This window comes from Agelaius phoeniceus, chromosome 3 (genome assembly GCF_051311805.1).
Source record: "Agelaius phoeniceus isolate bAgePho1 chromosome 3, bAgePho1.hap1, whole genome shotgun sequence".
Lineage (NCBI taxonomy): Eukaryota > Metazoa > Chordata > Aves > Passeriformes > Icteridae > Agelaius > Agelaius phoeniceus.
Window position 1 is genome coordinate 78621305 of NC_135267.1, and position 15306 is coordinate 78636610.

Here is a 15306-nt window from a genome sequence, read left to right on the forward strand (position 1 = left end):
CAAGAGCAGGCTGGTATATAACTGATCCCATTCTGCCCTCCAACAGCCTTAACCTCTGATTTTATTTTTTTCCAAAGGCATTGTGCTGATGCAGATGAACAGAGGAAGTTTGGATTGCTGAGACCATTTAATAAACTGAGGGTATGTCATACAAGACCCAATACTATGGTGCTCTCTTTAGGCGCCCCCTTTCTTTCTATTACCTCTATGCATTAGTCCACCTTGACCAGGGCAGAGTAAGGAGGCAAGTATTTAACTTCTTTCAGTATTTGGAAAGCACTAGGATTAGTTCCCATTTCATCCCCTCACACCCCAAGCCCCCAGCAGCCAGGGTCACCAGACCACAGAAAGTGCAGAAGGCCCCTGTGCATGGGTACCCACAGCAAATGCCCCTTCTGAGAGCCTTACCAACATGGCTGTGCCCTCAGCTTTCTCTTTCATGAAGGCACCTCTCACCCATTCTTCTGTAGCTTAAGGCTTTTCCTCTATGTGAGGGGCTCTGTTGGCAAAAAAAAAAAAAAAAAAAAAAAAAAATCTGAGCAGCCTCTCCTTTCCCCCTTGAGGAAGGGGACTCAGGGCACATTTCTGGTTGGAAAGTACCAAAAGTGCCACAGCAGGGTGGCCAAGATTAGGTGCTTCTGCTGCTAATGGGAAAGCCCAGAGAGGGGAGCAGTGTCACCCACTCCTGGGCACAGCGACCCTGGTCCTGCTGCACACACACCAAGAGCACAGGGGTTGTGAGCTGGGGTTTGTGAGAGCTGCTCAGTGCAGTCCTGAGTGACGTTAGTAAAAAATAAAGTATTTGTGGATTTGTGGCATCACAAATGGGGCATGAAGCACAAAGCTGACTCCCTGCTCTGCAATAAACATACTTTTTCCTCTCTGAGGCCGCACTTTGCTGTCTCTGCTCAAACTAGCTTCCACCCACCTCACCAGAAGCCACCACGGGCTGTCCAAGGAGGGGAGAGCTCTCAGCAAGGAGCCCCACAGCCATAGCCAGGCAGGATTTGCTAGGCAAGAACAAGAGCAGCTAAGATATGCCCCACCACACACACTCCCCTTCCCTCCCCTCACATGCCGGAAGGATTATGGGGCCAGTGCAGGGAACTTCTTGTCCTGCCAGGGCATAAACCTTCCTCTCCCGGTCTCCAGGAGGCACAAAGCAGCTCTGAGGGGTTGTAAGCAGACAGGCTTTATATGGAGTTCCCACAAACATCACTGCTTTTATTTAAGGCAGAAAACACAGGATGTTACAGATGAGTGGAAAAATGTGATGTGCCCCACTGCCTGCAGAGCCCCTCAGACTGGAGAAAGCTCTTCTGGAAGTCAGAGGGTCTCCAGACAGGATTAGGAAAGCACATAGTGTCTGCTCCGACATTTTATTTTTGCCCTGCTTGGCTGCAGCTACACCTCCCTGCACCCCACGCGCAAACACCCTCCCAGCTAGGGTCCCATACCTCCCCTCCCACTTACAACTTCCCACAGCCCTTTTGTATCTGACTCCTGGGAGGCTCTTTTCAAACTTTCTTGGCAGCTCCATCTCTTTGAAACACTGGAAAGCTACCAGTGAGAAGCCTGGCTCCGGCTGCCTGCCACCAGTGCTGGCAGCAGCTTGCTCCATCCTCTGCCAGGCTCTGCCCCTCTGCAGGAGCCCAGGGGCAGCCCCAGCCACCCCTGCCCCTGCTCACCTTCACATGGGCAGCTCAGAGTGCTCAGTGAATCAGTGGCTCTGCAGCACCTGCCAGCATTCACAAAGTGCCAGGGAGCCCTAAACACTGACACCTGTTACAGAGCTCCCTTACACAGCTTTGGGGAGGAATCATCAAAAAATATTTTATTTAATGCTTGTTTTTGTGATCATGCATGAAATACGTAGCCAAAGGTACATTTTTTCCCCCTATAACTACCACATGCTTTTTTCTTCTTCAAGTTAAAGAGTTGCCAGCCAACCTAACACAATTATTAAGATAAACTGGAGATATTTCAAACAAGTAGTTTCAGAAAACCAACACTTACAACTTAACTTCCCACACATTCATTCACTGGTGCTTCTTACCTTACCAGAACTGGAGAGTTAGAAAGTAGCTGAAGACCCCAGAGAAAAGCACAAGACACACCTCTTCTGTGAAGCCAAATTCAGCTCAGTGCCTTGACAATTTATACCCCTTGAAACACCTGGCCCAGAGTACCTTCTGATTGATTACAATTAAAAATTTTTGATTGGCTTGCCCCTTGCATTAGTAACCACAATTACATGATCTGGTCAAACAAGAGGCAGTTACTATTTCTTAACCATATTTTTTTTCAGCATAGTAAGATAGCTAAGCAGTGTATTGAATGCCATACTATTACTTGTATGCTTAAGCACCTGAGTCCTTGATCTTGTGCTTTATAAAGTGCTCTGAGCTGTGCAGTCATTGCCTATAAATATGCTGCTGATCATGCTTAAAGGGACATTGTCAAGGTTGGAAGGCCTACAGTTTGACTTAGTAAAATTACATCTTAAAATAGTTCTATTCTTAGTGTTTCTAAATTACCAGCTTGTGGGGTTTATCATGCTTCTTTTTATCAGTCCAGCTCCTAGAAATAATAAGGTTATGGGAGAATGTTCACTTCTAAATCAATGGACCAGACATAGGAATTGTATTGATGGAGGCTAATGTTCTCATCCTGAACATGCAAATAAAAGCACTTTTCTGTAAAACTTACTTTTCCTGATGTGAATATGCATGACCTCTATTGCCCTTATGGTTTGCCATAAGGTCACCCCTTGTTGAACCTATGTCTTGTGAAAGAAATCTTCAAGAAAGAGCACAAGGCTGAGGGCATCAGGCCCGGGCAAGTCTGCAGCTTCACAAAGTGCCCATTTTCCATGGTGTCTCTTTGTCAGCCAGCAGTCTTGTCCTTGCTGAGCTGAAGGGGAGGGGATGCAAAAAGAGGGGGCTGGGGAAAAGAATTACAAAGGCTGGTGAGGAGCCTGAAACTTCTCATCCCTAGCAGAGCTGTTGGGAATGCAGAGGAGTGATGGGATGGGGAAAACCCAGGGCTGAGAGCCCTTTCCTGCACAGGCCCTCCTGCGAGTGGCTCTGTGGCTGGAGCCCAGCGTCAGGGGAACTGAAGCCAGCTATTGAGGAGCTTTTTGATCTCAGGCAAAGAGCAGAACTGGACTTTCTCTTAAGGAAAGAATACAAATAGCTGAGGAGTGAAAGGTGGCCTGGGAATTCTCCTTTTATGAAGGCCTTGGTTTATTTCCGAGCTGAATAACTCAGCTCCCTCTGAGCTGCAGTTTTCCAGCACAGTCTGTACTCATGGGAAACCTGCAATGCCACAGTTACCGACTCCATAGATGTCAGTCAATGAGAAAGTATGGCTCAGTGGTGCCAGAGAAAATGCAAGGCAAATGGGGAGAAGCTCTAAGCAAAGGCTGAGTGGATACTGCCAGGGTGGCTGTGTAGAAAGGCACTTTTGGAAGAGGAGACATGGCCTGTGCCCCCCTGCATTATCCAGCTAGCCTCTGTGCTGCAAGGTTTGAAGACAAAGCTCTGGAGTTTCCAGAGGCAGGGGCCTACAGCCAGGCTTCACTTCCCTTTCTCCCAGAAGGCAAAAGATTTGTCAATACCCTAAATATGAGGCAGAGTTTTGGATGTACTTACCCATCACAGGTGTATGTTGGACACAGCACAGACCTTAACTCTAGGGACTTGAGGGTAGCCCTGGAAAAATTGTGCCAAACAAAACTCAGGAGGAACAATATTAACAAAAAAAAACAAACGAAAAAGAAAGGCCCCCCTCTAGGGCCTGGGAAAAAGGCACACCTCCAGCAGCCATGCCCAAATCAGGGGCTGGTGAGTGAGTGCTCGTGGCTGGTGGCATCACTTGAAGGTGCAGCTCCTCAAAGAGGTGGGAAGAGTAAAAATCTTCTTTCTTTTTTTTTTTTTTTTTTTTTTTTTATTCACAGGAAAGAGAGGAAAGTAAAAGAAAATCCTCATGCTTAAGAAGCCACAGAACAGAAAAAGGCAAGTTCTACTGTCAATCTAATGACAGATATGGCTCAGCAGGTGGGAAAGTGCTCCCCACATTTCCAGCAAGCATCCAAGAGAGCAGGGCAGCGTAGGGGCTGTGTCTCTCACTTGGGCAAGCCTTGTAAGGTGTGAATATAGACATGGATATCAATAAGCACTTGAAAAAAGTCTCATGTGTTTAACACCAAAGAGTGCATTTCAGGTTCTTAACAGTTACACCGAAAACCTTGAAAGTGCAACTTGCATACATTTGAAGAGCTCCAGAAAACATAATAAAAGCAAAAGATGAGCACAAAGTCTTTCAAAGTACTTTAAAAAATCTCATGTTTTTAGGCAAAGTTAATATCTCTGATTTGTTTTGAGCTGACTCAATACTTTTAAATGGTTGTCTTTGAGAATTGTAAGACCAGTTTTATTTTTTTGTAGGTTTATTCCATAGAAATGCTTAAAAAGCAATAAAGCCAATCTCAGTAGCTTTGCTTAAATCCATGACTATATCAGTTCTGTGTTATGGGTACACAGGGAGAAACTAACTGAGTAGGAATTTGTAAGGGATTCCTATAGCAATAGTTACATTGTTTGCACACATACACACCATAATAATAACAAGAGAAAAGCAATAGCAACCTTGCAGTTACAAAAATACCAAGTGTCCTTTAAAAATGTACGTGTATATTCTGTGTTTACCCAAGATTAACAGTGTTGCTAGGGGCTGATACTTTCTGTATGCTGTATCTTCTGTCTGATTTATTCAAGTTTTTTTTCTGGGCTTCTTTTCTTCAAAACTGTGCTTGCTTGTGCCTTATGTTCACCAAGAGGAACCTAAGTTCCATGAGTAAACACCTGGAAGCTGAGAACAGGAGTGTGTAAGAAACCTGGATTAATTTAACGACAGTGCCTTATAATGGAAAATATAAATTTTCCTGCTGCAATTGGTATATACATTCAACAGTTTTATTGTATGTCAGCGCACATTATTCGGCACAGCTGCCAGAGAGGCATTGCTGAACTGGTGTTTCTCTTCCATGACAAACACCTATTAAGCAGTCAGCATAAACTCTTCTTGTTACAGCCTCTGACATCACCCTCAGGGCAAGCGGACACAGAACAGCGATTGCTGAATCGCGTATGAAAATTATAGTTTTATTGTCTACACAAGTGAAGGTTTAACTCAGATTCCTGTTCGAGTCAGCTCTGTTATAAAGGAGTGATTCTTTCAGGGAACAAACAAGCACAGTACACCATTGTAATCAAAGGAACAGACACTATTTATGTATTGGAAAGCCTTGTTCACAATAGTGCTAACACTCCAATGCCCCAGAAGCCACTATTAGCAGCTGTAGAGAAGATAAAGCATGACTAACAAGATGCCATACAGAGTCAGATAGTTTTTTCAGAGCACAGATGGAATCATCCCATTTAATATAACTCAGTTTACATGCACGACCAATAAGTGGGAATCATGTATTTAATGTTTATATAAGCATTTTCTCCACCGTAGCGTTCAAGGAGTTCCAATGTCTCGTGGATGAGAACTCCAATATTTTCACGCTTCTGCTGGCTGTATTCTATCCCATCACCTAAATTAACTGGTTAATAAAAGAAAAAAAAAAAAAAAAAGAAAAATAAAAAGGGAAGAGTTAAATTGAATTTTGTCTTACACTTCAAAATAACGACATAGAAAATTGCAATTGCTGGTCAATTGCAATGAAAATAAATGAAAATGAAAATAATGAAACACATTCTCATATAAGATACATATAGATTCTCTCTTTCACAGTCCACCTCTAAAACCATTCCTTCTTTATCTTTAACACTGCTTATTTAAGACAAAATTCTACTGCCAGATGCATAAGCACTTTTCTAAAAAAATAATCTAGACTTGTTATGGTTTGAAATCTTAAATAGATATTAGTTTGGGATTGCTCCACACTAGTCATCATATTCACACACTAATGTTGTTCCTGTTGGAGGCAACCTGGCTAAAAGAGACTTTTGTGGAGTATAACATGTAGTATTATTGAGCATCATTCAATTTCAGCTTCCTGAAAAAATGTGTAAAATTAAGTCAACGCAAAACGACAAATTATTGCAGTCCCTAGACACAGTAACATTAACTGCTGCTTTGTCTAACATGGACTAGTAAGGGTGATACACACTCATGCACACAGATCATAATTCTTTAAAAATCAGTATGAGCATCTGTGATAACAAAACAAAAGCAATAAGAAATAACTTCACCTACAAAGTTGCTGAGAGATTTAAAGAAGGAAAATATTTTTCATTTGGTTTTAAAATAATATTTTGAAAAGTATCTGAAAAAACATCTGAATATATATTCCAATACATGTATAAAAATAATTTGGAAGGAGCAAAATATACTCAGACCAGGTTTGGTGTAGTGGGGGCTGCCACACTGCTGTAGGGTAGTCCACATGCAGCAGCCAGTGGCCTCACTCTGGGCAGTGGTGACAATGTGCCTATGTTAACATCTCAAACAATCAGTGGCACTCTCACTCAGCCAGAGAAAGACCCATTTGTCAAGACAATGCAGCTCCTCCAGCAGAGCTGGCCTTTCACATTTGAAACAGGGCAAACACAAAGGCAAGGGTAGATTTTGCCCTCACTGCTGCTTCTAGATCCCCAGGGTGATGAGATGTAGATGTACAACTGCACCAATCCTCACATCCTCTCCTAGGTCTAAGCCCAAAGATCTGGATTTAAAACCTGTGGCTTTGTTACCAGCAAAAACTGAAGAACCATGATCATGAAGAAACAGCTGGTGAACCTGAGCAAAAATCCTTTTGATGAATTTTTCTGTAAAATATTTGACTTCTTACACATATTTATGTGACTTTGCTTTTTATGAAATGGTTTTACAAATACTGATGTGGCATATGAGGACTGTGATTCTTGAGTGGGAAGGAGGTAATTTATTTTTATGATAATTACTTTAAAGCACACAAATATTTTCCAATACATTAACTGTTAATCTCACTGACATGAAAAGCCAGGGTTGTGACATCTAAGCTTATTACAATGAATTTACTGTTATGTTACAAATAAAAGAAAATGAGAGTGCATAAAGAACACCAAGAACTATTAGAAAAAGGATTGACTTATACAAAAAGAAAAGCACATCAGAATTGGGTGCAATTTAGAATAAACATGGCTTGCTCTTGCAGAAGGCAACTGAGATAACTGTGCCTCACCACCTGTCTTGCACGTGCAGTGCAAGCCCTCCCCAGAACACCTGGAGGTATTTCTGATTTCACCAGTTTGAGCAAAGGAAACCCTGAACCTTGACCTAAGTCTTGGCAAATACGTAAAGGAATTACTGACTTTCCAACCATATGTCTATTATCTGTAATTTTAAGCCTACACACATGCTCTGCTAATGAGCTTACACAGCTTTCATCGTTCTTTCAAAGAAGTAGTAAAAAAAAAATCAGCTGTCTCGAAGTAATGGTGATGGTGATACATTTCTAAGGAAGTCTGGGGGAGGCCAATGAGAAGCTGTGATAATGCTGGTAGCAGAGGTATTTTCCAGAATTGCATGTTATAATCTTTATTATAGAACATAGTCTGTACAAAAAGGTATGTCTTAGATGCTTGTTTAAAAGGTACCTAAGAGTATGAGGCAATGATAAAGGAAATAGTCTGCAAGGGAAGACTGAATGTGTGATGTGCAGACCATCATTACAATTTTTTTTTCCTGCAGACCATCTGTGTTTTATGAAGGTTTGTATCCTCAAGACATTCATAATTCACACCAGTGTCACGACATAAGCTACAACCAACAATACTGGAAAGGTTATGTCAGCATTGATGTTACCTGGTAAGTACTAAAATGGCTATCCTATGTAGTTATAGGAATTAGCAAAGCTTTCATGCAAATATTAAATGCATTAGCCCAAGAGGACAACATCCATTAAATGCATGAGTCAGAATGATCTGCCCAATGAACCTAATGGTAAATATCTACTTGTAATAATAATGATTAGTTGGAAAAAATTAGCCATTGAGGTATAATAAGGGTCTCAGCAAGCCCTTCTCTGGTTTGACTTTATTTCCAAGTTAGTTTGCCTGAGAAGCCAGCTTTGTCAGCCACAAAAATGTTGCATATGTAAAGTGTGAACATGGATCTGGTTCAAACTCTTCATGAAGTTGTCCTTTGTGAGGAAGAATAAATCAACATGAAAATGCTAGGAAGCACATTTGTCATATCTTTGACTCAAAGTGAAATGTCTGGCAAATTCAGTATGCACCAAGAACTCATTTCAGAACAAATGTTCTTTCTATGTTTAGAAGAAATGCATTGAAGGACTACTGACAGATCTAGAGGATTACAATCAAGATCCCAGCTCCCAGCCCTTCCTGGATCAAAAAGTTAGTTCCCAGTCTCCCAAATCATGCACCAAAGGTTTTTATGGTGCTTAAAGTGAAGTGAAAGTCTCTGCACCTGTTGAGACCCGTGCTAGCTGATGCAATCAGCTGGCACACCAAGGCCAGGAGCGGCACTCCCTGCCCTGCCAATGCCAGCTGCTGTAGCCAAGGAAACCCTGCTCAGGCCCTCAGGGACTGAACTCAGCCTTTGGCAGGGAACAGAGGAGAATTTGAATTTTGCTATAAAAGGTGGTTTGTATTTGAGTCTAGACATGCTTCTATTCATGATTTGGGATAATTCTGGTGTTATTTGTATTTCATGTAATTTCATTTTAAAATTTCACTAGAGTAATGCCACAAATATAAAATATTACTGCTTTAAAGAAGGATGAGCAAGTTTCTCTCTATGCACTATAAGCCTGATATAGCAGTTTTGACATCCTGGAGTGGACAAGAAAGGTAACCTAACCCTTAGAGCTCACTCAGATCTTTCTTAACTCTAGACATTTGTTAGCACCTGAAAGTGCCCAAGACATTCCTTTAGCTTATTAGATTTCACTTCAAGGCAAACCAAATCTCAAAAAGAGGAGTTCTTAATCTCCTAAATATGTTGCTTGTAAGTATTTCACAGGTACAAGATTTTGCTCCTGGTGATGATTGTTCCAAAGGTTCTGCTTTACATAAATTAAGGGCAGGGTTTTCATACACCTGTTATTGCAGGGATGTCATAGATCTTGGGATATTAGATTTTCCACAAATACTAAATATCTGAGGAATGCTTAGTATTGGAACAACATTTAAAAGAAATTTCTGAAGTGACTGTGTAGACAGCCCCATGTTCCCCGTTTAGAGGACATTTTTAATCAAATTGTAAGTCAAATTCCTTTGTGCTTTACAGAAGAAAGTGTTTCTTTACTGATTTTAAGTGTATATAGTCACACTTGTGTATTTCAGCTTGTCTCGGAACAAATGATTCTTAGCAGAAGTTTTTGAAGTGCTACTAGTTAACAAAGAGCTCTGGTATAACAGTTTAGAGTGGGCTTTTTTTTTTTTTTTTTTTTTTTTTTTGGTACACAGAACAATAAAACTCCTTGGAAAGATAGGCATCATTCCTCCCTTTTGAGTCTTGAAAAACAAAGATACTGAAAGGTAAGTAAAGTGACTTCCAAGGAAGGTATGAGTCACAAACCATGATTCTCAACCTTTATTGTTGACAATGAAAGTACTATTTATGGTAAAATATAACTATGGTAAAAATCCATTTTAAGTGGCTCAGTTCACCCTAGTCAAACCAACACGTATTTTTAGCAATTAGAATGAGTACAGGAATGCAACATGCTGACCTGAATGTTACTTCAAAACAAAAAATCCCAGCTGCAATGTGATTGAGTCTGTCACATAACAAAATGCAATTAAGCAGTACAGACTACCATTAAAAATTTTTGAGGAAAATTTCCAGGCTTTCTTTCCTTCTAGGAGTCATCACCAATACCAAGAAATAAATGGAAGCTGATTTCAGCTACAGACTGACATGCATCCATGTCAGGGTTCACATCATGTAAGTTCACTACTCAGGCACAGTTCAGAGTTTAATTAGGCTTCCAAAGTCTTCTTGTTAGGATAAATTTAATTGTCATAGAATGTGTTGGCTTCCTGACTGGAGTGGGAAATGAAAGCCCTGATGAGTCAGTGTGGGGAGAGAGGAAGGCTCCTTTGCACCACTCCTATCACTGTGACTCAGAACTCTGCTTTGAAATTGTCAGCTCCAGGAAGGATGAGGTAGTTCAGTCTCCCTGTTCATTTAATTGAAAGTCTGTGAAAAGTCACAGGGTAAGAGTCTAAACCCCTCCTGTCTGCTAAGAAACAGTGGGACATTTCCAGTTCATTTCACTCAGGGCAAGGAAGAGACACCAGGAGGTTATGACTTGTGGTTGCTACTAACCCAGACAGAGAACCCCATGTTCCCTTTGTGAAGGCTCAGAGCAATGTGAACATCAGTTTTAAATGTTCTTTAGGATAAGTCAGGATTATGTACACACAAAGTGCAAACTGGCCTCAAGTAGGCTGGTCCCAAAGCTAGAGTTCTGGAAAGAAGAGCTCATAGAGTAATTTGTGTTGGAAGGAACCTCTGGAGTCACCTGGTCCAAATGCTCTGCTCTAAATCAGCCTCACTTCCAAGGTTGCTCAGGGTGGAACACCTCCAGTTGCTCAGCAGAGTGATCCCAGAATGGGAAAGGGTGCAGAAATCCCCTTGGGCTGGTAGAGATTTTCACCAGCCATTTCAAATGTGATGGAGGAGAATGCTACTCCTTAAATATGAATATGTGTTTCATGAAGGAGTACTTGCTGGAGTTACAAATGTCATAGAGAGAATTATTATCTGTTTTGATACAAAAAAAAACCCTAAACTTTTGGTGTAGTAACAGATTACCATACATATAACACTGCCTTTGGAAGCCTTATCTTATTCCAGGGAAAGAAGCACAAATTTTGCTGAAAAAGTAATAAAATTTCATTAACAGTCTGATTTGAAATCATGAAACATAATTTTAAAAACTGAAATTAACACATATATTTCAAAGCACTTTAAAACATTAAGGCTGAATGTATTAATATAACCTGAGAAGGCCAAATCTTTGAATAAGCACAGACATATTTTTTGACACTATCAACACTTGAGTTCCTTGTCTCTTGCTTTCCTTGGCTCTTCCTTCTATTTTTCATCACTAGTGCTGAGTGTTTATCAGTTTACAATGCTACAGTACTGCAGAGATTGCAGAAGAATATTTCAATCCAAGAAGGCATGTATGCTTGGAATTTAAAAAGAATACCAATATAGAGACATTTCAGCTCATCATGTCCTAGAAAAGATTTTCTTAATTCGCATTGAAGGCATTTTGCTTTAGCATAAAATATAGATTCTTCCCATAGTTATCTTCCATATGCAGCCAGCTTTTAGTTATTTCACAAATAAGCATTTACAGTGAAATGAAAGCACTGTTACTATAAATGCTATTCAGAAAGTCAACAAGTCAGCAAGTAGAGGAAGTGTTCTGATTGGACAGGAAACATGGAAATTATGTTTCACTAATGATGTAAGCTTACTAGAGATAGCTGCAACTACTTGCAAATTGATGGAATACAAAAAAAAAAAAAGAACCAACAGCCCAACAAAAACCTAAACCAAAGAAACCAAAAAAAAAAACAGCTGAAAATGAGCCAACACAGCAGCTGTTATCGCAGTTTTTCCATTTCCAGGAAATGTTATCAATATCACATGTAATCCTTTCTCAGCCCAGGTTTTGGGATTTTTTATTTTGCTCTTTGTTTTTTTTTACTAGAAGTAAAAGAATGAAAAAGAAGTCACAGGTTTTGTAACAAAATTTATTAGCAAACATATCAATGCAGTAAAAAACAAGTGAATATTTTTTCCTTTATAGGTACTTAAACTTGTCCTATTAATTGAGACTTTGAAGTTTGCCTATGTTAGTGCTACAGATCAAACAAAGCAGAGTTAAATAATCTTAGATAAACAGTAAGCTCAACAGGGGAATGGAATTTGGAGGCTGACATCTCATTGGCCTTGGGACAACGTTTACTATTGCAAAATAATATTTTAGTCACAAATCACGCTTAACATGCAATGAGAGTTGCACCAGTTATGTGAATCTGATGTTCTGCCTGTTGTTTTAGAGGTATATAAGCTAGTAAAAAGTAAATAATATTTTTTTAGTTGGAAGTCATATTTATGTGTGCAAAATTTGCATAGCTTTGCTGGACTGATGTGAAATATGTTTGTTCATCCCATTAATTTCTCATCCAAATATAGCATCATTAATGCAAAAGGAATTAAAACCATGAAAAAACAAATCTTTGCATGTGTGTGGAATAAGCATAATTTATTTTTTAATGTAATTCAAAGTGACAAACCTGAAAGTCTTCAAGTGTTTCAAAGATCACTGAGTTCAATATGAAACACAATCCTAAATCAGCTAATTTGTGGCATTGAGTTACACACATACTTAAACCCAAGATACTTAGCAATCCATCCTCTTTCCACTAATTGGAAGTTTTTTATTAATGCAACCAAAATGCTTTCAAGGGGGAACCCTATGTTTTTATTCACAAGCAAAAAGCTCAATAATCAATTACTTTGTGTTAATAACTGCTGCTATGTTTGTACATCTGTCATGTACTAATGGAACTGGTTGTGTCTAATTTTGCCATTCAAAATCATTACCATTTAAGAAGTCTATTCAGTCTATTTGCCCATCAAAAATTGCACAGAGAACTAAAATGACTTTAACAACTGCTTTTCTAACTTTGTGACAGAAGGGTGAGCCCTTTTTTGTCAGAGGAAGTTTCACCTCAACATGAGGAAGAACTTCTTTAGGTTGAGGAGAGCGCTGGAACAGGCTGCCAAAGGAGGCCATGCAGTCTCCCTGTCTGGAAACATTCCAAACACACCTGGACACATTCCTGGGTCACCTGCTCTGGGTGACCCTGCCTTGGCAGGAGGGGTTGGACTATGTGATCTCCTTTCCTACCTTATATTCTGCGATTCTGTGGAACGTGACCATATAAAAATAGGTCAATGCAATAAAAATTTCTCATCAAAATAATGGGAGCAAGCAGTTGGATATGCCTACAGGTTGCTGAATATGCCTGAAGCTGCCAGTTTTCTAGTTTTACTCTTCCCTAATTAAGGTAAATAAGCAAGAGCCTGAAGTCAACAGAGGGTGTTTTAGCAGTGATTTGAGGAAGGACAAGGAGATGAAAGCTATGAATGACTGTGTGGATTTGCCAAGACTTCTTTCATTGCTGTAGGACAAGGACAGAATTTAAGCAGTTTAAAGGACAACTAGCACTGAAACTGGAATGTGCTATTTTATCCTCAAGCCAGACATAAAGAAACACCCTGCTCCACAGGTATCAGTACTATAAGGATCAGGATATCTCCTTCTGGTGTGTCTTTATATTTATTTATATATATATATATATGTAAATGAATTGGGTACTCTGATTACTCTTCCTTTGTTTTTCCAGTTGCATTAATTCATATTATAGATAAAAAAATAGCCTTCCCATGATGTGAATTTGCTTTCTTTTTATGAAGGACATAAAAATAAATACTTATCAAAAGCTAGTTAACAGCTATACATTTTACATTAAGAAAAGCATAAATTTGAATTCATAACAGCTTTTCAAGCAAACAGAAAAAAGCCAGTTTTTATAAAACTAAAATGTATTATAATGTGTAGTCTTACAGGAATGCAAAACAGATAAAAAGAGAAAAGAAATTGTGTCCCCTAGGTGTGGTATTTCTGCAGATTCATGGCTTTTGAATTGGGTAAGTTGAAGCTTTTTGAAAAAAAATGTAGAAACCCTACATAGACCACATTCAGATTAATTTTTTTTTTTTAGCTTTAGGGATCTGAATTAAGTGTGAAAAAAGAAAAGTGAATGAGAACTATTTCATCAGTGACTCTTAACTGGAAAACACTCAATCTCCTTCTTGTCTAAATTACCCCAGTACCAGGTGATAGAGGATATTTACATGTCAGTAACCTGACTTAGACCACTTATTCAGATTTTGTAGACTGACACACTCTTGCAATACACAGCAAAACCTATTATTTTGGCATTTATATAGTGTTTATAAGATTACTTTCTTTACTATCTCATATAAAATCATTATTTACTGTGCCACTAAAGATATCACAGACTCTAGGCTGTGTTTATTAAAATGCACTCCTAATGTTTTCACAAAGGGATCACAGTATTATTAAAACACAAGCGTTTTAGTAAGGCATAAATACATCTGTTTGTAACAATGAAGTAATTGCATACAATTAGTGTGTATAAAACCAACAGGATGGGAAATAACAAGCAGTTTTTTAAGGTAAAATTAGTATTGACATATATTAAAATATTTTAAAAGAAAAATATTTTTAATATATCCCATATGTTTATTTTATTATACTTTATTACTTTTCTTTATTGTTTTAAGAAAATCGAGATATTCCAGTAAAAAATATTAACTAAAGTTATTTTTTCCATTCCAGATAGCATTTTTTCAAATAAAAATAAAAAACAAACAAAGGTCCTAGCAATAGGAGTAAGAATGAAGAATATATTTTTCTGATTTCCAGTTCATGACACAATTTTATTGTTGACATGTATGAATATATAAAAATATATATTTATACATTTAAATATATATATTTATACAATATACATTAATTTATATTTATATTTATTCATATATATATTTGTATATTTTAATATATAGTAAATATATATAGGGAAAAACCACTGCTCCTTGTTGCTAACACTTGAAGAATTGCAATCATCCAGAAGCATATAATGCCTTAAGGTTGTTGAAAAAAAGACCTTTAAACATCTGTTCTGGAACTACACATGGGAGTAAAAGTGGCTTTTCTGTGTGCAAAGAGGATACATGACATGCTGAGCACTGTGAATTGGAACCTGGTTAACACTGATCATACAGGTGTCATAACAGAGACAACCTCCAACTGCTAACAATGCAGCACTTCTGGTGCACTTTGTAATGCTTCTCTTAATATCCTTCCACTTCAAAATAAAAGCAATGAACCTCAACAGTCATGCTTAAAAAAAGAAAATACCTTTGCTTTTCAGGTGAATTTGTAGTTGCTTGTCCAAAACTGCTGCACATATCATGTATCTATAGGCAGTGAAGTAGTTACAGTAATCTCATCTCCTCTGCAGTGGTCATTTGAGCATTTGCTATTCTGACTTGCTTCCATTCCAGCACTTTAAAGCACGAGAGTTTTTTGTCATTTATCATTCTCCAGCCAATCCTGGAAAATATGACCATTTTTGTCCTCTAACATTGCTAAAGCATGCTACATCTTGT

General features: G+C 38.8%; 1 protein-coding gene across 6 annotated transcripts in view; it reads right to left on the reverse strand.

Annotated features, from left to right (window-relative positions):
• Window positions 1–1819: 1819 nt before the first annotated feature.
• The window catches only part of PACRG (parkin coregulated), a 214947-nt gene continuing 201460 nt past the window's right edge, over window positions 1820–15306 (reverse strand). For all 6 annotated transcript variants that reach the window (XM_077175675.1, XM_077175672.1, XM_054629556.2 and 3 more), the window contains one exon: window positions 1820–5611. In XM_077175675.1, the coding sequence (XP_077031790.1) occupies window positions 5457–5611 (155 nt within the window). In that variant the 3' untranslated portion in view covers window positions 1820–5456. The remainder of the gene's footprint in view (window positions 5612–15306) is intronic.